Source organism: Eptatretus burgeri, chromosome 10 (genome assembly GCF_056783735.1).
Source record: "Eptatretus burgeri isolate ZD-2024b chromosome 10, Ebu_testis_v1, whole genome shotgun sequence".
Taxonomy (NCBI): Eukaryota; Metazoa; Chordata; class Myxini; order Myxiniformes; family Myxinidae; genus Eptatretus; species Eptatretus burgeri.
The window spans coordinates 103,950,610-103,976,528 of NC_140970.1; the positions used below are offsets into that span (position 1 = coordinate 103,950,610).

Consider the following 25,919-nt stretch of genomic DNA (forward strand, 5'->3'; position numbering starts at 1 on the left):
TGATAGAGATGTTTAAGATAATGAAGGGTAGCAATAAAATCAGTGCAGAATAATTATTCAACAGAGTAGACAGTGATAGGACCAGGGGCCACAGCCTGAGAGTAAAGAAGAGGAGAGTTAAGATGGTAGCAAGGCAGGGGACTTTCACTCAGAGAGTAGTTGATGCACCAAATGGTCTCACTGGAAAGGTAGTGGCAGCAGAAACAGGAGATAAGTTTAAATTATAATTAGATAGGTACCTGGAAGTTATGGAGATGGAGGGGTATAGGGATGTTGATAAGACTTTGTCGTTTGAACATTGATGGGTGATTGTGTGAATGTGTTCGGAGTGCTGTTGGTCGAGGTCTCATTAAGGGGTGTTGTGTGTTTGATGTGTTTTTTTTACCCAAGCCCATGCCCCCTCCCCTGAGGAATATATATATATATATATATATATATATATATATATATATATATGTATATATATATATATATATATATATATATATATATATATATATATATATATATATATATATATATATATATATATATATATATACATATATATATATATATATATATACATATATATATATATATATATATATATACATATATACATATATACATATACATATATATACATATATACATATATACATATATACATATATATATATATATATATATACATATATACATATATACATATATATATATATATATATATATATACATATATACATATATATATATATATATATATATATATATATATATATATATACATATATACATATATATATATATATACATATATATATACATATATACATATATATATATATATATATATACATATATACATATATATATATATATATATATATATATATATATATATATATATATACATACACACACACATAAAATCATATTATTTAAAATTAAAAAAATTACAAAAACTTCAAAAAACAAACACAAACCCCCCCCCCCCCCCACAAAACACTATTTAAAATAAAAATAATTTTTTTTTTGGCATTTTCTTTTGATGATAAATTGTTGTTGTGTTGATGTGGTGCAGGCATGATGGGCTGAATGGCCTCCACCTGTGTCTGATTTCCTTGTGTGTGATAAGCCATCCTGCCAGCCCAGAAAACGTTATGAGGCTTTACTCAACAACCCAAATCCTCGTCAACACCAACAGCAGCTTCTTTGTCTGCAGTCAAGCCTCATGGACGTGCTAGAACATAATAATGTAGTACTAAATCTCACCTTAATTTATCAAAACGTCAAATTTCAAGTACTTCAACACTAAAATAAATAAATCAACAAATCAACAAATAAATCAATAACGTACCTCGTTCTCATCACCTTTACTTGTTGCAAAAACAACCTGATTCCGAGCTACAAAGTGACATTAGCAGTGGTGCCAGGGTCTGGGAGTATACCTATGATGAATGGGCCAGTATGTGGACATCATTCTCCAGCACAGATGACTGACCAATGTATATTGTAATATGAAAAGTATTTGGGCAAAAAACATAAAAAACACACACACACACGTGCATATTTTCCATGCAAAAGCATCTTGCGCTTTACAAATCTGCAGCAGGTAAAACTGATCGGTTGTTTTCGGTTTGTTTTACCTGCTGCAGATGAGTTTTACCCCACTTAAGCATTGCGTACTGAAGGTGAGTTCATCTGCAGCAGGTAGAGAGGTACTACAGGTTCGTGACATTTCCATCATATCGAGCCCTTGGACATCATGTCTGGGTCATGCGATTGTAAATATTTTGCTTGCGATATTTTCAACAGATTTGAAAAGAACCTCCAAACATGGAAAAGTGCAATATTATGCTCCAAATCGACCAATATTTGGTACAAAGTGAGAGTGACAGTGATAGGGTGATATGTGTGTTGTTATCGTTAGTTTTTGTAAGGAGGCCTTCAGAAAAAGAAAAAAAAAAAACACACACACAAACTACCTTTTTATTTTTCCAAAGGAAGATGGCCTTTGGAAGGGAGCAACCTCATGACTGTTTGAACAAGCCAACTGGCAGGGACTTCAATCTGCTGTCTCACAAAGGGACTGGGTAACCATGTCCACAGCACTTGATAATGATTCTGTGCGTGAATACTTTCATGAACGTCCACTTTTCAGTTTTTACTCAAGTTGAAGCTCCAACCGATTTGGCGTTAAAGGACAAAAACTAGCAAAACTACAAGCAACGAGGAGAATTGAGAGAACCTCACTCACCTTTCTTATCCTTCTTACTCCACTCGTAACAGCAAAAAACAACAAACGTAAAAATAAAATAAAAAAAGAGGGGTGGGGAGGGAGAAGGAGGAGAAGCAGATACAAATATCACAAGCACAAATGATTTTTCAGATTAAAATACCAATCTCTTTGATACATACACTGCTTCACCCAGATACACCACATTGTTTCTTTGTTTATTGATTCTCCCAAGCAAAACTTTTTGCACCGCACAAACAATAATCATGGTAATCGATTACCACACCCAGGAGCATCCTGAACATACATCTGTAAAGATAGGTTTAAAAATGCATGTTGGAGTTAGTGGTGTTGTTGTTTTGAAAGATTATGGCTTACAATTTGCATGAAATGCCTACGACACTCATTGTAGCACATAAAAATCCTCTTTTCAGCAAGACTTTTTTTTTTCTTTTATTTTCTTCTGAGTCCTCTCCCACATCCCACCCCTCTCTCAGTTGGCCATGATCATTTTTACCCAAAGCGTGTGAAGCAAAAAGCGGGGTTAAGAAATTGGTTCACTTTGTCTGTCTGTCTGTCTGTCTGGTCAACAAATGTCAGTTTGTGATGGAGGAACAACCTGATATCAATTGAATGTTATATTTTGAACACAAATCAGAACATGAACCTGTAGTTTAGCAGTACTTTGGCTCTGAATGTGTCCCGATCTCGAATGCACAGGGCAGCGAGATAATTTTTCTACTCTGTCCGCCTGTCTGGCAGTCAAACAAAATTTAAAATCATTCCAAGCAGGAAGCTTACTGTTTTTAGAGACGTCATAAAGGACACAAACAACAGGCACGAAGAATGAATGTAATGCGTTAAATGAGGTGGTGTAAAAGATGCTGAATCAACCGCGGTAAACTTCCAATTTTTTTTTTTTTTAATGTTTTTTTAACAACCTTGAAAAGATTTTATTTCAATTGAACTATATTGTTGCAGTTGTGGAAATGGACCCCCAGGGAGGACATCCATGAACATGTAGGCATTCCCCAGGCAGTTATTTCTTTAATTATGTTCAGATAGATCCTTGCCCTTCTCTTGGGGATCGGGGGGAATGCATTGAGAGATGGTCCATTTCATCCCCAGTGCAATGTTTCCCCCTCTCTACCTTCTCGATCCATTAATCGGCTTCAATCCTCCGTCAATCCTTTTAATGCATCGGTCCATCGTTCATTCCTTCAATTCATTGATCCATCCATCCATCGTAAAATCTTTCAATCCACTACTATACCAATCTCTCAACCATTTTGCTTCCAAATTGCTATTAGCCATGACTCCCCAACACCCTTCACCCTCCAAACTACATACCCCCCCCCCTTCACTGGAAACTTCCCTCTACTCGTTTAAACATCATTCTAGAATACCTAATCCTTTATTTCCCGTGCTCACCTCAGAAACCTTCCTTCTCCATTCATCAATTCCTCCTCGTTATCTCCCCGACAATTTTCACCCCTTGAGCCTCGTACCGTTTAGTGAATCATATGAGAACCCTACTCGGTTTGGTGGTTTCAATCGGCATCCGTGGTTGACTCACAATCTGCTGGACCGTGGAGTTATCCGTGGTGGGTGGCCTTAGGTCCAGACGTCAGGGAGCAGGTCCAAGAGACCACCGTGATAGCCCCTGACCCCGGTTCCGTCACAATACACTTGAACACTGGAGAACACAAAGCGCCTTTTTGGCGCTTTCAAGAACCTTCCATTTAGCAGTACCTGGACAAGACGTTATGGCATTTTACATCGCCTCGACCAAACAAATTTGCTGCTCGCAGACCTCACCCATGTCCTTTTTTTTTCTCAAGACTGTGTGGGATAAGGTGTTCTCTGAACTCTCGTTTATTTTTAAATGTTTAAAAAAAATGATGATAATAATTTGCAATACTTCATGGTCATGTTACAAATTTTATATTTAAAAATTAACCATTCTGTACTTTGATACAAGGGGTCAAAAAATTCCCACCAAGTGAGACCAACTTCGTGATGAGAACAAAAAGCACAAATTTCATGCAGTTTGCAGTGGGACCAGGTGTGGTGTGATGTCATTCAAATAAAGCACAACTATGGAAATGCAATGCATTTACTCACTGATAGAATAGAGATGAGGACATGCAAGCCAGAGAGATTCAATGAGCACAAAAGACAGTCAGTACACGATGGCAAACAAGAAATGAACCGAGAAGACAGATATGGTTGGGAGGGGGGTGGGGGGAGTAGATGTCGGAAACAGACACGTGAACGGTTCTGTCCAACCGTGCTGATAATCGCTGTTCCGCTGCATCAAATTACTAGATGATAATATCAATAAACAAAAGACAGAAGTCGAACACAATACAGTATTAGCGTCACAGCATTGTTTCCACTTTAACATATGCAAGGCAGAGGCCGCACACAAGTAGATGTACTGCTTGGCGCTGGCCCCAATAATAGGCAAGGAAATATCAGTCGAATCACAAGATCAAATCTGAACAGATCCTCGCTTGCTCATCATGTACCACCTCTCAAAAAAGTATGCTCTAGGTAACATCGGAGCAATGGTGTCATCAACAGGTCTCCAACCTGAACAATATCATCAAATTTTTAATTTCAAAACCAAGCAAATGTCTTTGGGGCAATAAAAATTAAATGAATAAACCACACCACTCATGTAACACACCTCTACAATTGGCTGTTTCCTTGCAGTAGGAAGTCACTGACTGTTACGTCTGAACGAAGCAGAACCAGAAGTATCAATATTGAAGACATGGAGCTTTAACCAGCATAGGCTCCAAATCGGACGGCTTTCAGTACGAAGCACAGCGAAGTCGATTTATCTGGTCACCGTACTCAAACAATTCAGTTTATGACATAGGACACGATGTGTGTGGGAAATAATGGCAAGAACGCACAAATACACATTACAACGCGAGTAATTACAAATTCTCGTCTCAGGTGTTCCGAACACCTGTTATCATCAATTTGTGCAGCATTCAATCTTTCAATGTCGACAGAAATTCCACAATAAGCAACAAAACGTATTTGGCAAAAGTACTTTTGATGACATGCCCTATAAAGCTAAAAAAAAAAAACCAGGTGGTCAGACAATGCATCGACATATTGTGCTAAACGTTAAGAAAAACAGCAGAGAGAACCTACCATCACACGTTTAGGTACTTGAGTAGGTACGGCATCAATGTCCAAACTATGTTGAACATGGTGAGCAGTCAGAGAGCCAGCAGTGGAGCACATAACCTTGTCTCTCACTTCTTTATGAGAGAATACCCCTCCTTTCATCTTGGTCTTCTTGAATCGGTTCCTTCTCGATTTTAGACAGACTACAACGAAATCATGTCATTCATAATGCGATCTCCATGCTCCGACAGCCAGTAGCCGAACGTAGCCGCCAGGGCGCCTATGAGCAACGATGTGTAAACCATGTCTCCCTTGGCTGCCAGCGTAGCGAGTGCACACAGCATCACCCCGATGAACATTTGCTTCAGCACCATTAGTTCATCAGTTGAGATCTCGTCCATCAGGCCCTGTTCGCCTGCACAGCACCACACCACACGATCTTGTGGCCGTCGCTCACCCGACCGCATTCGGGAGAGTTTCATCATGCCCTGTCTGTTTCTGTAAAATTAAACCTAAACTCATCCTCTATGCTTACATTTCTGAACTCAGGGGTGCGGTAGGTGTTGGAGGGGGGGGGGATTTGTACAGAGATAACTGCTGGATGGCAAAAATGCCCATGCATTCAACATGCCTTTATATCTCAACCCCATTGGCACTTGTTACTCGAAGGGCAGCTAAATTCTTGGCAACAAACAACGGTTAAGAATTAATTCCAGCTAGCAGAGAAGATAATTGTGAGCCTTCTCTTATCACTGTGATATATATATATATACATATATATATATATATATACATATATATATATACATATATATATATACATATATATATATATATATATATATATATATATATATATATATATATATATATATATATATACATACACACACACACGAGGTCCATCGAAAAAGTAACGGGACTGAGCCTGATGCGTGCTCCACATACACAAATGGAATGAACGGGTTGCGTCACAGTCTTTCGCAACATTCCAGCAATATATATATATATATATATATATATATATATATATATATATATATATATATATATATATATATGCATATACATGATTGGTGATGGTTGACTGCGCTCATTGTGTGATATTTTATACAGGTCGTGCTTTACACGTTGTCTAGTCTGAGTCGTCGCTGAATCTGAAGTTTCTTGCCAAGCTTGGCAAAACACCTTCTGAATCCTTCGCTATGCCACAGCAAGTCTACAGGGAAGAAACAATGTCACGAACACGTGCATTTGAATGGCACAAGAGGTTCAAAGAGGGAAGGGAGGAGGTTGAAGACGATCCACGGTCTGGAAGACCTTCAACGAGCAGAACGGCGGACAACATCGAGCGTGTGAAGCAGATGGTGCGCGCAGATCGTCGACTCACGGTGCGGATGATTGCTGAGGAACTTTCCATCAACAAGGACACTGTCTGGAGCATCATCACTGAAAATCTCGAAATGTGCAAGGTGTGCACAAAGATGGTCCCCAAGCTGTTGTCCGAGGACCAGAAACAGCAAAGAGTCACCGTCTATCAAGACATTATCGAGCGCCTCGAGGACGATCCAGACCTGCTCGGGAGAGTCAATACTAACAATGAATCGTGGATATTCGAATAGGATCCCGAGACCAAACGGCAGAGTCGTCAGTGGAAAAGTCGGGCATCACCAAGACCAAAGAAAACAAGGATGTCGAAGTCGAAGGTCAAGGTGATGCTCATTGCATTTTTTGACATCAAGGGCATCGTCCACTTCGAGTTTCTACCACAGGGTCAAACAGTGAATCAATACGTGTACAAGGAGATCCTCCGGCACCTCATGAGATCAGCCCGGGACAAGAGGAGGGATCTGTGGGAGAACAACGTCCGGGTGCTCCACCATGACAACGCCCCTGCTCACAGTGCCCTGAGCATCCGACAGTTTCTGGCAGAAAGGAACATGCCATCTCTGGAGCAACCCCCGTATTCGCTAGACTTGGCCCCTTGTGATTTTTTCCTGTTCCCAAAGCTCAAGGGGGTGATCAAAGGGACCCGATTTCCTGATGTGGAGGCCATCAAAAGGGCCGTGACGACGGAGCTCCGGAGGATTCCAGAAGAAGTCTTCTGGGGGTGCATCGAAGCGTGGAAGAAGAGGATGTATGAGACTGGAGGGAAACTATTTTGAAGGGGACAAGCTGTGATTTCAATATATTTTTTGGAATAAAATTTCTGTGAAGTCAGTCCCGTTACTTTTTAGACCGACCTCGTACATAAAAATAATAATAACCAATGCCATTTTCTTCCATAATCCACCTTAATGTTGCCCGTGCTCGATTTCCTAATCCAGCAATCTGCAGTGCAGCTACTCAAACAATATATTCCCACATACCACATAGGATAACATGTGCTGCGTTGGGAAGCTTTAAAACCAAAATACTGCCCAAAATTATACTTGCATAAGTAACCCCATATACATAACCTCGCATTCCATTTTCTCAAATAAATTTCCAAATGACTTGGTGCAAGTTAAAAGGTAAAACTCCTTACAGTCAAAAAAAGACTGGATTGAAGAAGCAGGAATGGGGTCAAGGTAAAAATTGTTCATTTTTTGTAAGAAGCATGGAACCTTTGGTATAAACTGGAAAAAAAAAATATATGCTGAAACGTTTCAGATTGGTACCCCTCCCATAAAATGTCGTCTACCTTGGTAACCAGCGGTATGTTGCCTCATAACCATGCTTTTCACAGTAACAGCCATTTCAAGCCAATTAGAAATGGCAAGGAGTACATACATATACAGACAGACTAAACCAACCTTTGGGACTTTAAAATGGCATGGTTGCGGTACCTCATGACAACACCGATGTTTATGAACAACGGAGAAGTCACTTTGCCGAGCAACCAAGATTTTGAAACTCCTGCACTGGTTATGGACAGATAACCCACCCGACTACCAATTATATCACTTGGAGATGTCCAGTTATATGGTACTCCATATGCATTACAGAAGTACATAGCAAAGGAACATGGTGGAAGCATCTGTCAGAAATGCAAAAAGGATTGGCCAAGAACAGTTCAATGTTTTTTGGTGTTTGTTTTTTTTTAAACCAAGAGGCTGGAAACTCACACAACTGCTTCTTCTCACACAGCGGACAAAAACAAGCTACTCTTGTTTGTCACAACAGGTCAGGTCAGGTGAGGTTGCTGCGCCACAGCCAGAGCAGCTGCATCCACTTTCCACCGGAACTCCAGGGGCCTCCGTCTGGCCATCCCCCAGGCAGATGCCTGGTCCATCCCCATCTCCTTGAGATGCTTATCAGTTATCAACCTACTGCAAACACGAGACACGTGTCCGGCCCCTTGGCCTCCTCAATTCACGAGGTTCCCTCGATGAGAAAATCTGGTGAGCAGCATCAGCGTCAGGAAAACAAGCAACATGTCCATAGAGCCGTAGCTGATGCTCACGGACCATGCAGGTAACAAATCTCATTTGAGCCTCTCTCAGCAACCGCTCGTTGGACACAGTCTGACCAGCGATAGCCAAGGATTCTCCGAAGAGACCTGGTACCAAAGGAATTAAGTCTCCGTCTCAGATCCCTGGTCAGAGTCCAAGTCTCATATCCATAGAGCAAGGCTGGAAGTACCATGACCTGAAGACTCGGACTTTCGCCCTCCTGCACAGATACCGACAGGGCCACACCCCATGATCCAGTGAATAAGTTCCTCCCCAAACAAAACCAAGACGTCTATTGACCTCTGGCTCACAGCCAACAAAGGTATGAATATCACTGCTAAGGTAAGTGAATCCCCCGTGACCGCAACATCCTCGCCACAAACAGGTACAGACAGGATAGCTGCATCCAAGATGTCACTGAAAGCCTGGATCTTAGTTTTGACCGAGGAAACCTGTAATCCCAGTGGTTCCGACTCCTCAATCAGCACCTTGAGGGCCCCCAAAAGGATATCCAGAGTCTCCGCAAATATGAGTGAGAATGTCAAGATCTCTGACCTTTATTTCGCAGAAGATGCAAACGATGCACCGCAACTTGATCTCTCTGACATCCTCCCCCAGAATCCAGTCCGTACAAGCACTAAAAAGTGTGGGGGCCAGTATACACCCCTGACGAACTCCAGTAACAACTGGAAATAAGTCAGAGATGGTACCACCACATCTCACAGCATCCTCAGTACCAGAGTAGAGTTCAGACATCAGATTGATTAGTTTTGGTGGCACCCCACGAAGACCAAGAATCCTCCAGAGGGCGTCTCGATTCACTGAATCAAATGCTTTGCAGAGATCAACATCGGCTCCATCAGCCCATGCTGAAACTCTCGTCTGCGTTCGGTGAGGACCCAAAGGGCAAGGATACGGTCAATCGTTGACCTTTTTGGTGTAAATCCTGACTGCTCTGGACACTGGTGCTCAAGCAGATGGTGGCGAACCCTGTGGAGAATTATCCGAGCAAAGACTTTGCTCAACACTGAGTGCAGCGTCACCCCTTAGTAGTTGTTGCAGTACTGACGATCACCCTTCCCTTTCCAGAAAGGGAAAACAAGGCCCCTCTTCCAGTCAGTTGGGATGATGCCTGTGTTCCAGGCAGAGCACAGAACCGCATGCAATGACATGAGTACAGAATTTCCAACAGCCTTGAGAAGTTCTGCATGGATGCCACAAATCCCAGGAGCTTTATCCAATTTCAATTGGTTCACCGCAGCCTGTGTTTCCACAAACAAAGGTGGATCACAGTTGATTGGAGGGTCAGCAACAGGGATAGTGACACCCCTGACATCCAACTCAACTGCTGGTGGATCAGGCTGGTAGAGCTGCTCAAATTAACCAGCCTAGCAGAACTTCACTTCGGACTCCTCTGTCAAGAGCCCACCACCCTCTGCTCGAACTGCTGAACACCGAGGGATGGGCTTGGATGAACGTAATGCGCGAATTCCCCTGTAAGTAGGACGAAAATCACTTGAACACAGGTGATGCTCTACCCAATCACCGATTCCTCGCACATAGGCCTCCTTGTCCACCCTCAGCACCCATACAGTTCCATGCCTCAACTCCCTGAACAGCTCAGATCTGCCATTAAGCCTGGCCCTGTGACTGGTCAATGGTGTCCAGTGTCTCTCGAAACAAAATTCTTCTTCGTCCTTTGGTGAGATCAAAGACATCCACCGGTAACAACAAGGACGGTGGTTTTGAAGGCACTCCCCCAACTCTTCAGGATTCCCAAAATCACCTCGACCCCCCAAATCCCCACTCAGCCTGTTCGCAACCTCCTCAGCTACCCTCTCATCCTTGAAGTTGCCAACATCCAGCCAAGGCTGGGTTTGCGCCATTCTCCTGGATTTAAGCTGCAACTTCAGAGTTACTACAACAAGCCGGTGGTCAGTATTGGGGAACTCAGCACTCCGGTAGACCTTGCAGTTCTGGATCATCCTCCAGCAACCATCAACGAGCACACGGTCAATCTCCTTTGCCACAACACCAGCATTAGAATACCAAGTCCAGTGATGAGCCTGTGGGTGCTGAAACCATGAACCAGCCACCCTAAGTCCATGACTTCTTGCAAAGTCATGGAACTTTTTGCTAATAGGGTTCACAGTTCCAGACCCATGGGGACCAACACACGTCTCATAACCATCCGCTATCAGTTCCAGTCAATGCATTGAAATTCCCCAAGACTCGAAGAGTATCTCGCCTGAGGCACTGATCAACCAGAGACTCGAGTGTGGCATAGAATGCGTCCTTCATGGTGAGATCACTCGCCTCAGTCGGAACATATCGAGACCAGAGAAACAACACCCAAGGCGTGACAAATCCTTAATCTCATAATACCCTCGTTGATCGGTGTTACCTCAATTATCATTGGAGTCAACTTATTGGACACAGCTACAGCAAGTCCTTGGGCATGGTAACCCTCAGAGTGACCAGACTAATAGTAGGTGTAACCACGCGCCGTGATTTTGCCTCTATCCGGTCTCCGAACCTCGGAGAGTGCTGCAATACCGATGTTTAAATGCTTGACCTCACATGATAGAGACAGGTGATCATCTTAAGGATAGGACATTCCAGGCACCCACCCGAAGGGACCGCCTCAGGTTAACCTAAGGAGACCGCAGTCTGGTGGACGACATCTCAGCACTACCCCGACACATACGACTGCAATCTGACCCAAGAAGGTTATCCCGTGGCTTTCCTCCTATCAAAGAGTGTGGGTCCCGAAGGCTTTGCCCTCATCCCGTCATCTAGTGAGCTTCCCTACGGAGGGCAGCAGCACAGGAGGGACTCCCACGGAGTGGGTTTTCAGATTTCGTTGCGTTTTTGTGTTTTGCGGAGTGAAGGGTTTTACTGTGGTCTGGAGTGCAAATCCTGCCACCAACCTCCTTGAAAAAAAAACAGTAACCAAACTGCAGGAGGACGTCCGCAGACACAGTTGGGCCCTAGATATGGATGGCCGTTGGCTCACAAGGAGCTCCTCCACCCTTTGGCACACCAACTGACAAGAACCGCACAGCTGAACAACAAAAAAAAATGTCCTCACTGAAGAATAATTTATCCCTCTTTGCCTTCCCGACTTTACATTGCATGCCAATCAAGGGACGTAAATTTAGAGGAATTATTTAGGCATGAAAACCACAAATGCTCGACCGCACTCTCTGTCAGAGGAAAAGTGCAGATTGGCAGGAGTCTGATCTACATTAGTGTCTCAAAAATGAAGTTGCATTTACAACAAAAAAGCACCACCTTCGGTGACGAAGAAAAAAAAAAAAACAATGTTTATCCTCTTGGAAATGGCAACCATTTTGATGGTTTTCTCATTGGTTACCGCAGTCATTTCGATTCCACATATAATCAGATACATGTCCACCAAATTGCATGTTCCTGTCATCATGAGAACAAAACCCATAAAGATTGCAACTTGGCTCATCGTGGTACATTTGGTGGCCGCCATCTTGGAGGTGGCCATCTCATTGGTCGTTACCCTGGGTACCAATGATTGTGAATTCTACATCTAATAAAGTACATTTCCAACAAATTTCATGCTTCCATCATGATTTGAACGAGTAAGGTAAATGTGGCCGGTTAACCGCTGTACTAGGAGTGCAGTCATCAACGATTGCATAATTTGATGAAACCATGGCTACAGTATAGCAACAATAAAAGCATGCAGTTCAACATGTGACATGTGTGCTGGCTCAAACCTGATGGTTTGGATTTGACACACAGATCGCTTTTGTCATGAAATCCGTACATGCACTCGCAGAAGAACCCTCCGTGCGTGTTGACACAGGCTTCGTTCTCTCGTTTGCAGGGAGCATTGATGCATTCATCCACATCTGAGGAGTCAAGCAAAGCGATCATGGGAATGTGTCATGACGGAGGATGATTTAAAAACTTGAAGAATCAAACAAAGTTAAACGAGGCAACATTTATTATTCAAATAGGTTATAAATCATATTTATGGATACATTAATGATGTGTTCGCTGCCACCATAATGCCCGTATGACTACCATATGACCATATGACCGCATCTCCAAATATCACGTCTTCGTGCTGCTCAGTCTTGTGCGAGTTCTTTGCATTCACTCCTGGACGTTAACAAGCCACTGTTTTCTTTGCAATACCAGGACTTTGTCAATCTCAGTACCGGTGGATAATTCGAATGATAGGTTTTATTATATGAAAATTGACGAGGGAATCCTAGAGGCTGTGGGACACAAAGTAAACTGATGCTCGGGTTGTTCGCTTCAAGCAAGAGAGACACGCCAACCATTCCAATCACAGGTCAGGGGTATAAAGAAGGCTGTTGTAATACAAGACAGACCCTGAAGCCAAATACATACCCAAAGACCTTACTTATCAAGAACTACTGTGGCAGCAACATGAAAATCCAACAAAACCTGTGATCAGTAACAATTTGGTTTCTGTGTGCTACCTCACAACCAGACTTGGTGGCTCAATGGTTAAGAGCGTCTGCTCTGAGTCAGGGACATCCCGAGTCATACCAAAGACTTAGAAACTGTATGTGCAGTTTCCTTGCTTGATGGTCAGCATTTAAAATGATAGAGGTCGGTCAAACAACCATCGGATGACTATACCAGTACAGGCTTTTAAGTGCCTTATGGTCTCCTCCTGCGTTGAACTTCCTCGTAAGACCCACCCACATTTCTCACCTGTGAATGGAGGGAATAGCCCATCAGCTCTCACCTAACAAACTAAACCTAGGTGGCTAGGATTAGATAAATAAATTAACACTTCCCATACTCCTCCAGCCGAAACTGCTGCGTAAAGCAACCAAGAAGGCCTACACAAGGTAAGCGCTATGCCATATAAAACCCAACCCAGAGTTCCTCCACAGCTATAAAGACGTTCACAAATAGTACACACATGAGAATCCCAATGCTAAACACCCACCCAGCTGCCGGACCGGTATATATATATACTAGCGATACCCGTGCACATGCACGGGATAGCAGTACAACATAGCTGGTAGCAGACGACAGACCGTACACAGGGAATGACAAAAATACACATTGTGCAAAATGCAAGTGGTACTATGGAACGCCAAGACTTCCCAAACATTGTTGGCATGTCCGCTAAGTGCCACAGCAATTTCATAGGGATCGTGTGATGGCGAGCCGAGTTTTTAGTGTGCAAGCTTGGTATTATAATAGAGATGGATATGATTTGGTTGGAAGCGCCTTCTTCTTTAAAAATTGTGAAATCCCAACCGCCCCAAAGTAAAAACTCAATCGACTCTGCCAATTTGAGAAAACAAAGCGAGAGCAGACCCGGTCGCAAGGCAACGTTTCGCCAGCTTCACAGCCGGCTCCATCAGGAACAATAGACCAATGTTTGGGTTAATTAAAACACCCTTTTTGAAGATAATTAACGGCCATATTTAATTGTATCCTGTATCATGTCATCATCCTTGGTCAGCCCCGACTCAGGCTTCTGCGAACTTGCTGGGGTCTTAATTTGCCACTTTGTTCGGCCTGCTCAACAATGCCTTGATTTGGAACAGGCCGCAAGGGTTTCTTAAAAACAAAGCTCCCAAATTTCATTTTTCACTTTCCTCACTCGTATCATTGAATGTCTGATCATCATACCTACGTATCAATGGATACATTGCAATGCCTATAAATGCCCGGAGATGCCAGTGTTCATGCAAATATGATAACCTTGAGCATCGATCTCTTCACACGAGTCAAATTTCAAAATTTTAACTTCATTATTGACCTCAGCAGCAGTTCCGACTTACTAAAAGTGTTCATGTATCCAATTCGGACATTGTTTGACACTCCGGTCGTCTCCGGATGATGTTTGTTATAACCCATCAGAAATTGCTTGCCAAGCCAGCACAGTCATCTAATAAATAAATGGCAGTGTGTGTGTGTGTGTGTGTGTGTGTGTGTGTGTGTGTGTGTGTGTGTGTGTGTGTGTGTGTGTGTGTGTGTGTGTGTGTGTGTGTGTGACCAACAACACCATAACTACTGGGCCAAATGCCACCAAACTTGGCACATGGACCAAGACCCACTTTGTGGTGACCATGGGCTACTTGGTTTCATCTGCAGTCACGGGGGTTCGGGAGGCTAGGTCCATGAAAATTCTCCATGTAAATGTGTTTGGTGTAGTAACACCTGGTGGTGGTGGCAGAGGGTACAAGTTAGCTGTGGAGATAACTTGCATTTTTGCACTGTACACGTCCCCAGAGAGTGGGAAGCCCACTCTCTGGGGACGTGTGCAGTAAAGCCAACCACCACTAATTATGCAGGAAAGGGAAGGCATGGGTGCGAGTCCAGAGGGAGAGAGGGAGGGGAAGAAGTGGGGTGCGAGTCCGGAGGGAGGGAGGGGAATTGGTGTGGTGCGAGTCCGGAGGCAGGGAGGGAGGGGAAGAGGTGGAGTGTGAGTCTGGAGGGAGGAAGGGGAAGAAGTGGGGTGCGAATCTTGCGGGAGGGAGGGGAAGAGGTGGGGTGCGAGTCCGTAGGGAGGGAGGGAAAAGAGTGGTGTGCGAGTCTGGAGGGAGGGAGGGGAAGAGGTGGGCAGTCAGGAATCAGGACAGTCCACCTGGACATACCTCATAGTTTTGATAGTTTGGAGAGTAAGACAGGATGCCAGATTGTCTGCCCATGGCATCCAAGGCCAACTCCACATGTGGCTTACTGACTTCTTCTGCTCTTGTAGTCAAAATGTGGCTCTCAAAGGAATCCTTCAATCTCCTAAGGCAGTGTTTTGGGCCCAGTCCTTTTCTTGATCTTCATCAATGATATCTGACTCTCCAGATAATCTTCTTTATCTATTCCCTGATGACTCCACCCTCTGCCGTGACATCCCTCATCCTCCAGCAGGCAGGTTGTCTCCTCTTCCTTCTCTTCACACTTTGACAAAATTACAAGCTGGTTAAACACTTGGAACAAGTCTTTCAATCCTGACAAATCTCACACTCTCACAATCTCTCACGGAAAGGACCGTCTGGTAACCCAATCCCCTCATCTACTTTCTCAATAATTCTCGTGTGGAAGTTCAGTCATTCAAACTACTGGGTCTCACTCTCAGCCATGATCTTTCTTGGACAAACCACATTTCAAAGTTGGCCTCAAACACCAGCCACCAACTGGGCATCCTCTGTCGTACAAAGTCCTTCTTTGGCACAGCTGAACTCCGATCCACCTACAAGGCGTTCGTTCGTCTGATGGAGTACTGCTCTCCCCTCTGGGCTGGCTCCCCTGCCTCGCATCTTGCTCAGTTCGACGCTGTGGAATCCAAGGCCTTCAACATCATTGAAATCTCCCATGCTGAAGCTGAGTCTATGGGCTTATCATTTTGCCATCGCAGACAGGTCGGTGGTCTCTCTGTCTTCTTCCACCTCCTCTCTGGTCTTGCACCCTTTGCTCTTTCTGTGCTTCGTTACATCCCCCCCTCCCCCAACCCTAGGTGTCTGCTGGGTGCACATCATATACAATCAACCCCCTTATGGTGAAACTACCTAAATCTAGGATCACCGCTCAATTCCCCTCATTTGTTTGTCTTTTTTTTACCATCTGTGGAACCAACTTCCACATTCTCTTCAATCTCATTCTTTCGTCTCGGTTTTCAAGACAGCTGTTCACCGCCATCTCAGATAATCCCCAATCCAAAACCATGATGCTTTCCACTCCCACTAACCCACTCCTCCCAAGCCCCTCTCCCTCCAATTTTCCAGTTTTTTCCCTCTTGTGAGTTTTCTTCTGTATCCATCATGTCCTTTCCTGCCTCCCCCCCCAACCATATCCATTGTTTGTCAAAATATTGGAGTTCAACTCTGCTGTTGGTGTCTCCCCCTTCTCAGTGCTGTTCCTTTTGGTTTGTTGTGTCCTGATCCGTTCAGTGTTCTACCTCTTCCACGAGCCTCGACTATGCATACAAAAAAAAAAAAACAACAACAAGACAATTCTCCAGCTGAGCTACCGTGCATGCCAAATCAACCATTGTAACACATAATACTGTACCCTCCAAACTGCCAAGTATGTGCAGCCCTCCCATACAGCTCAAGTTTTCATCAAACACTCACCCACACACTTGTCTTCCTCCAAGTAGTATCCTCGTTTACACCTCGCACATTTATCATTTCCCGGAGCAGTGCAACCAACGCATGACTCATCGCAATCTGCATTAAAAAAAAGAAAATACAAGCACGTGCAAGTGGATTCAACGTGGTGAGACTGAAACAAAAATACGTGCAACTGGTCGACAAAAATAAATAAATAACTAATGATCATATTTTCAGCTGTCAAGTAATCACCAGTTTGCTTTACCGCACAAAATGCAACAAAAGAGGCTGGCGTATACATATTGCGCATCACAAAAATAAAAAATAAAAAAAACTTTCCATCATTATGCAAACCAAACAATTCATTCATTCATTCATTATGCATCATTGGCTGTCAATTCAACTATCAAGTCCATCATTTTGTCCACTTGAATGAATGCGCAGGTGACTGAAGATTAAACCGGCAACTGCAGATACAACAACCGATGCTTCTCCTTACTCTGCTGTTTCTGCTCTCTTCGAGTCGTCGTCTAATTGGTTTGCAACCCTGGATTCGTGCATATGCTCTGACGACGACCAACTCGGAGGCAGTGAGAGAAGGGTTCTATGAGGACCTACATGGAGTCATCTGAAAGAGCCCAAAAGCTGATCACTGGAGGTTTCGATAATGGGCGAGGAAAAAGAAGCATGGAAGCACACCATTGGACCCCCCCCCCCCCAGTGTAGGCAAGATGTATTTTTCAGTGCCAGTGTGATGCGAGGTATGTGGGCCGCACATCTTTGAGATTGAGGGATCGTAATGAGCAACACGTCCCTTTGTTCGGATGACTGACGCTCGTCTTGCCCCAGAGAGAACCGACTCGGGCCTGTAAGAATGCACACAGTACGACAACTATTCCCTGTGCCTTTGCAATTGGTTCCCATTGACTGAATAATCCTCAGGGTGCAGAGCAATATTGTATTAACTGGTTTAAAATCCTGAGTAGAGGACGCTGTTTGGCTCACCTTCGTGCAATGGAGGCCACATTCATCAGGTCAACCAATCCCATTCTTTGTAGACAGAAATAATTTGTCCAAACTTTACATTTATTTGAACTGTGACGGCTTGACTATGTGACAACTATACCGCAGTCAACTTTGAGTCATCATGAAAACCACCTCCCCTCTCCCCCATCTCCCCCCCAGCTTGCCCTCAGCAAATTAGCATTATGCTTCTGCCGGTGCTTTGGTGATTCACTTCCGCCTACTCATTATTCATGATGCTCTATGGTTCCACCAATCGGGTAATCCCGTCCTTTCTCTTTCTCTCAACCAATCAACGTTGAGGACATTACATTGTAACTTTATAAACGAGAGTTTGGTGCTTCTTATTCATCAGCTTGCAGTTTTATCCTGAGGAGTGCAAGTCGAAAAGCTTTGATAATGTCTATTTTAATGAAACGCATATTTCATTTTTGTTGACCAATTTATCCAATACAACTCAAATAAAATAAAGATTGTAAAAGTCAGGAGAAAAAAAAAATTCTAGGTTTTACCACCGTTTTACCCAGTGTCCATTACATCACCCTATTTAAACGCCTGGTGTTGGCTTAATGGTTAGGGTGGCAGGCTTTGGATCCGAGGGTCCCCGAGTTCAAATCCCGCTCAGCTGTTGAATTAATACCGGTGGGGTTAACTCGGCCTGTCATCCTTCCGAGGTCGGCAAAATGAGTGCCAGCATGCTGGTGTACTGTGTCGGAGTGACAACCCGTCCAGGATTGTGCCTACTAGCCAAGGAAACTGCTTAAGCAGCACCAACGCTCTCTGCACAGAGTATGGTCCCAATCTCCTCCTCCTCCTTAAGATCGTAGGGTCTCGAGTTCAAGCCACTGTCGGACTGTTGATTTAACACCAGGTAGGGTTGACTCAGCCCGGCTTCCTTCCGAGGTCAGAAAAATGAGTACCGGTGTGCTGGTAAACAGGGGCACTGCATCAACAGCACAACTGCACCCCTAGAAATGATGCAGCCAAGCAGCCACAGGCTGAATAAATAAACCCTGTCAAACAAGTTATGTTCGTGCTTTGTAGCTGCTGTTTGTGTCCTTTATAATGTCCATAAAAACATGAAGTTTCCTGTTTGGAATGATTTTCAATTGTGTTTGACTGTCAGAAAGGCAGACAGAATACAAAATATTATCTCACTCCTCTCTGGGCATGTGCGGTCTGGACAAATTCATAAACAAAAGTACTGCTAAACTACAGGTTTTAAATAAGTTGGTTCTCGATCATAAACTGACAAGACAGACAGATGGACGGACGGACATGAACCAATTACTTAACCCCGCTTTTCGCTTCGTGTGCGTGGAGCAATTCAAAATACAGGAAACCCTCCATATCCACGAGGGTTGGGTCCCTGGAGAACCTCACAAATGTAGAATTGGCGAATATGGATAATTTGGTTCAATGGGAGAGAGAGGGCTTGGTTTCCTAGTCAGACTGAACACGGGAGGATAAAATGGTGAATGTTCAAAAACAATTATTAAAATAAATATATTACAGAATACAGAACATGATGACGACGACGACGTAGGGGAAGTCATAACATATGATTTTTGCCCACTGCGGACGCGCTCGCACCCATAGCCAGCCGATCTAACACATTCAATCATTCGCTTAAACTTGTCACTTTCTTTCACTCATTTACAGCAGACTCACCTTTCTCACTCATCTTACAATTAGAGGGCATGATCAAGGGCAATTAATAAGCAAAAAAATAAAAGCATTGGTGGGAGGCGACGTGGGAGTTAGGATGATGGCGGCTCGTGATTCGTGGCTCGTGGCGGGGGGGGGGGGTTAAGGGAGATGGCGGCTCGCAAACTCGCAAATACTGCAGGTCGATGGGTTTGGAATTGGTGTACATTTACTAATTTGCGAATACTTGGAACTTGCAAATATCGAGGGCTTACTGTCCTTGCTCAAGGCTACCTGACAAGGTAAAACAACTTGGATTCATCAAAAACCCTTATATTGTCATCCCATTTATTATGAGATTGTCAGGCAGCAAAACATCGGTTTACTCTTATCTCGAGCGATGAGAGGAGCTGACTATTAGACAGACAACTGAATGGTACATAGCAAGCTCCAACTTCAGGTCAAACAGAGACAACGTAGATCTGTAATCACAAAAATCAAATAATTTGGATGGCACACCGGATCGAGAAACCAGAAGTTGGACAGAATCGAGAGACTACCCGAAGAAGGCCGAGTAGCTGCCTGGGAAAGATCCTGGTGTCAATGCTCAAGATGATATGAAGACAAGTGACAGTACGTATGGTTACCTGGGAGATTATGCGAGTGATTAACAGATTCACACAATATTCACCAGTACAAATGAACATATCCAGGTGTTTTTCTGGGTTGCAATACGTAAACTGGGTGTTCCGTCGGCCAGCATTAGTTGGTGGACGTTAAATATTCCACAGAGGGGTTATTGCGAAGAGTAGGCGAGCCATCACTGGCACCTTGGCCAAATTCTATGTGCCTGCCCCAACCCTAGTCAAACGTCAGGCTTGGCCAGCAGGTTCTTGAAAGACTTGGGCCAAGATTCCCCCATAACAATGTGGGCATAATTTTGGCTGTTCAAGAAGAAGAAAACTGTCAAATCACAGCCAAGATGTTTGTATTAGGGGGGGGGGCAGGTGGGGGAAAAAGGTTTGTTGGAGCCATAAAGGTGGAAAAAGTCATTTTAACAAAACGGAGGCCATTTCTGAAAGTAACGAGGAAATAGCGCGCACGCACACGCACACGCGCACGCACGCACGCACGCACGCACGCACGCACGCACGCACGCACGCACGCACGCACACACACACACACACACACACACACACACACACACACACACACTGCAGGATGAGGCCATTTGGCCCATCATGCCTGTGCCACGTAAACCCGTTTCCATCATCTATCCACACGCAAACTACCTTGACGTCCGACCAATATCCCCCATTCCCTTCTATTCCCATTGCATCCAGGTGCCTTTCTAATTCCCATTTAAACTTGTCTACCACCTCAACTGCCACTACCTTTCTAGGAAGAGGACACCAACACAGGCAACGGGAATCTGGGTTGTTAGAACCAATAGATTAAGCGAGAGGCGCTTATTGAAAGCCCCGGGGTCGATTAAGAGTTAATGGTTAGGGTAGATAGGAAGTGTACCCCTCCGCACCATACATCCCTTCGCTCTCGTTGTGAGCTGCTGGACCAACTTTGGGTTAGATCGCTGAAGTCTGAGGAGGCCATCCTGAGGCTTGGATTGGGCCTCGACACAGGACGTTAGCTCTCCCTCATTTCCCTCCGGGAAGGGAACGTAGGGGTTGGGAGTAGGCTAGGAAGACTATAGGTTAGCCGAACAAAGACGATAAAGGGGGTTAGGGGACGAATTATAGTGGGGAAGAGTAAAAATAAAAACAACAAAAAAAATAAGGTGGGGCTAAATTGGGTTTTGACAAATTAAGGGAGTGGGTATGGACAGAGACAGGCAAAGGCGATAGGTGGGGGGGGGAGACAGTAGGTTGGTCCGAGCCCGCCTTCTGAGTGGCCAGCACCACCGCACTCCCTCCACCAACCTCCACTGAAAGACAAGGTGCCGGCCCAATTTCATCTGCTGGCTGTGTTACTGCAAGGCCTGTGCCGGCCACTTCATCGACTGGCTGTTGCTGCGAGGCCTGTACCGGCCGGATCGTCTGCAGCTGTTTTACTTCAAGGCTTGTGCCGGCCCACTTCATTGGCCGGCTGTTTTACTGCAAGGCCTGTGCTGGTCAGCTTCACTGCCGGCTGCGTTTGCTACAGCAGCCCTGTTTTGCCATCACCTTTGCCATGCCATGCCTACTGCCCTCGTCATCTTTTGCCCCCGTTCTGTTTTGCATTTGCCCCCCCCAGGATTGTCGCGAAGCTGCAAGGACTGTCCTGTTGGCAGCTACAACACGGGCCTGCAGTGGCGGCCCGTGCGCCGGTTGACTTTTACCTTTTTCCTGCAGAGTCCATAGATCCTGGGCCATGGTTAGTGTAAATTTGTAAGGTGTTAAGATGTATTATATATGAGTGCGCCCCCGGAATGTGTGTCTCAGCACCGTCATGTTATTTAAGTCGTCCGTATGAGTGGGTTTGTTTATTTAGTTAGTTACTCAGCCCGTAGGTTATTTATTTTGGGGACACGAATAACATGTATGTCGCACTCAGGGATCCGAAGGTAAAACGTATTAGGGGAGAACCACACATGATGGCACAAGAGAATTTGACGACTCGGGACGAGTCTGTAAAAAGGGGAGGGGGTAGTGTTACGGTGGTAGAAATTTGCATTACACCATGAAGGGTCCTCAGGTGAGATATATCGGTAAGTTCATGTGTAGTTAGCCCAAACCCGTTGTATAGAGGGAATATATGTGATCCATTCAGGATGCGATTCTTCAGTTAGCCATTTTTCTTTCTCTATTGTTATTTTGGACCATTAAGCCGCCAACAACGCAAACAGCCACGACCTTTACCTTCACAACTCCATCCCGCAAACATCGCTTCACCGCCATTCCCAAACGACACCCACCAACCAGCAAACCACCACAGCAAACCCCCCACCACCTTCGCCTTTCTCCTTCCATAACCATCGACCACACCACCAGTCAACACCAAACGCCGTGCTGTCCAGGGCCCGTTCGGTAATTGATGCCGAACGCGTCGAGCCGCGGGTACGAATGCGTTCCTCTCAGAGAGAAATTCGGATCAAAGAGGCTTCACGCCCCCTTTTTCTCCGTCCAATGGGCGAGCGGTATGGCCCCGCCTCCAAGCGCGATGAACGTGGATTCTTTACGAGAGAGAATTTCGGATCAAAAGAGGCTCACGCCCCTTTTTGCCACGCCAATGGCTGAACAGAGGGTGGCGTGGCCCCGCCTCCAATCGCGTTTTGATCCTGAAATTTGCATATAGGCTCCTCCTCCGGCCTATAAAGACGCGAGCACAAGGCGACTCACGCGGCTGGTCGGGGCGAGTGAAGACGGCGGTCGGCATCGATGTCGCAGTGTGGGGGGTCGCTCGTCTCGTCGTTGGTGCAGTCTCGTCGCGGGATCCAAGCCAGCCAGCCATTCCCCTCTCCCGACCCTGAGCATCAGCAATTTCCCACCCCCCCCATCCGCACTGAGATAGTGCCGGGGGGGGCCCGTTCCTCCCCCACCCTAAACGTGGTGCCAACCAAACTGCTTGCGCGGAGCATGCCGGAGAGGGCTCGCCGACCACGCCAGGGGCACGGAGTCGGGGCGCAGCGGCGCGGACATTGCGGCTTGCCCGCCAATGTGTCACGAGGACGCAGGTAAGACCTTTTCGGTCTCGTGGACCTGGCCGCTCCTCCAGGTTCCACACACATTTGGTACACGGACCTGTCTGCCTCCTTGCCTGTGAGGGTGGCTTTTTTTCCTTTGTTTTTTGAATGAGTGATATGGCGCCGAGTCCCGACAAGTAGAACTGTTTAAGTGTTGTAAATAATTCCCTTTTATTCGGTCGTATTGCTGTTGCGTTCTATTTGTTGCATCTTGTCTTGACTGTGAATACGTGCTTGCCTGTGTATGTGTGTAAATAAAGTGCTTGCTTGTTGAATTGTTTCCTGCCTTGCTTGGTCTCCTTCCTTTTATTGAATCTCCATCTTGCATCACGTAAGGGATTGGTAGTGGGTGTAAGTTCCCGGTAACCAATCTGAACCGTCAAGGTCGACGATAATTCCGCTCGGTTATCCCTGTAGTACGGAACGAGCCGCTCAAGCGGTTCGTGTCCGGAGTCGACCTGTGGCGTGGTACAACTCCTCGGTACGCTACTCGCGCGAGTACTTAGGTAAATCGACCATTCGGCGATCGGACCCTATTTCGCGCGGGTAGAATGCGGACTGAGTTGTGGTGAGGTTAAACTCCCACCCGTGACTGGCTCCGGGCGGTAGCTCCCGGAGGGTCATGACTGAATTGTCCGTTCCGGTGGGCGAGGCGGCCGCTTTTGGCTACACGCGGTCGTTCGCACGCCGGACGGGCCAAAATTCGTAACAGTACGTACATAAAAACCGTCACGACAAAACTTGACTTGCATAAAGCCGATTTTACATTTAAGATTCGTTCAACGTTAGTCCTCCATCGGGGTGGCAGGATGGCCTGCACAGTCTTGAGGTACACATACTCATCTCGAAGCCGTTTCGCCTGGGTTCGAATCCCGACACGGAAATCTGTCATCCCGGTGTTTTCTAATTTCCAATTCCTGCCCTAACCAGCAGGGGGCATTGTACCAGCGGCACAGCTGGAACTTGCATCCTCTTAGCTGATGCAACACAACAAAACCGTTGGCAACAGTTTAGTCTTTGAAAGTGTTTGATAATCGCGTAATGTGCGGCGGTTCATGACAGTCGTCAACAAGTTTTTCAGGCGAATCAGCCATCGTAAAAGTTGACGACGATGAGTCAGCAACAGTGGTGTAGTGTTGGCCTCATCCATGGATGTAGGATTCGTCGGGGAGCGGCATTTGTGGCGTTCAAATGGGATCCTTTGCATATACTCATACAACAACCAGATAAATGGCGGGCTCGACATCCCAGGCCCGTAACGGACCGATGGTGGCGATTCCTCGAGTTTAAACAAGCATTGATATACAATGACAGAGCACCGTCGTTTAATACAAATATTATATGTTTTATGATGAAAGGATGGTCGATGGGGTGGGACAACGGGATAAAGGGATAAAATCCTTCAAAAGCAATGGCTTTTCTCAAATTTTGCTTCAGTCAGGTGTTGAACAACCCCAGCAACTGCTGAAATAGCTACCAAATATCAAGCTGTCGAGCAAGTTCCACCAGCAAGTTGTTGTACACCCCATGAGCTAGCCTTCTCTCCCCCCATCACCGCTGATTTCTCCTGGCACAACATCGGTGACGTACCAGCACAAGTGCCAAAGCAGCAGTGCGCAGAGCTTTCATCCTTCTCATCCTCTCCCTGCATTTCTTCTTAAATCGGCATTCTATTTTCCAACAATGGTATAACTGACAATCGTGTTGTGTGTGTGTGTGTGTGTGTGTGTGTGTGTGTGTGTGTGTGTGTGTGTGTGTGTGTGTGTGTGTGTGTGTGTGTCTCACAAAATTGGACAAGATTCGTCACCGACGGCCTGGATGCCAGGTGTCGGTGAATGTCCGTTAAGGCCACCCCCTCGAGCCGTCATGTTTTAAACAAAATATAAAATTTGGGGGTTGGATGGGGAGAAAGCATGTTAAGCTGACATAAATGGAAAAACCGTAACATGGAAAGTACCTGAGCAGGTGTAGGAGCCCACTGTATTGCTGCAAAACTGAGTCGTCTTGCACTTTCTCACCTCATCCACACACTCATCTACATCTGTGGGGTCAGAACATAGGCAAAGCACATATACGTTACATTTCCTAGCAAACAAGCAAGGATGGAGTGCATGGTGTATAATGTTCAAATGCAATTCAAACAAGAAAAAGAGCAATCAGAGACTGCATATACCCTCGCCAGGACTTGTTTTGTGTGGTGTATCTTGTGTGGTGTATCTTGTGTGGCGTTTGTGTACTGGTGTGTTACATCATTAATAAGAGACATAATTAGAACTGCCATTTTATAACTGCAGGCAGTGATGACCGGGTACCAAGATGTCCCGCTTCGATCAGACACCTGACCCTGACCCATGACGTTTTTTATTATTATTACTCGATTGATGGCCTAGAGGCGAGTGTGCGTACCTCTTGGCCATCCCGTCAGCCCAGTCATGACATTGCATCACAATAGAATATAAAACATTCAAACAGTATAACATACAATATAAAACCATCACTTTACACCGAGCGGAAACAACAAAGTACAATAGCTGTTCATCAAGTCCATGACCAATCCGAGAAAGAGAAACAAAAATAAAAATAAAAATTATTAACATACATACACAGGTTTCGTTAGTTTTGGTCACCATCTACCGATGCGAGTGAGGCCACGAGTGAGGCTCATCACCAATTGTTTGTCACAAATA

The 25,919-nt window shown here is 45.1% G+C and overlaps 1 protein-coding gene across 5 annotated transcripts in view; it reads right to left on the reverse strand.

Moving 5' to 3' along the window:
• The window catches only part of LOC147019346 (cysteine-rich with EGF-like domain protein 2-A), a 101,553-nt gene that overhangs the window by 2,780 nt on the left and 72,854 nt on the right, over positions 1 to 25,919 (reverse strand). Inside the window, exons 7-11 of one of the 5 annotated variants that reach the window (XM_085899769.1) lie at positions 25,190 to 25,273; positions 16,905 to 17,000; positions 12,555 to 12,689; positions 2,243 to 5,783; positions 1,092 to 1,225 (exon numbers count right to left, since the gene is read on the reverse strand). In XM_085899769.1, coding sequence (XP_085755895.1) covers positions 5,572 to 5,783; positions 12,555 to 12,689; positions 16,905 to 17,000; positions 25,190 to 25,273 — 527 coding nt within the window. In that variant the 3' untranslated portion in view covers positions 1,092 to 1,225; positions 2,243 to 5,571. Of the gene's footprint in view, positions 1 to 1,091; positions 1,226 to 2,242; positions 5,867 to 12,554; positions 12,690 to 16,904; positions 17,001 to 25,189; positions 25,274 to 25,919 lie in introns of those variants that run through there. The other 4 variants (XM_085899768.1, XM_085899772.1, XM_085899771.1 and 1 more) reach the window with 4 other exon arrangements.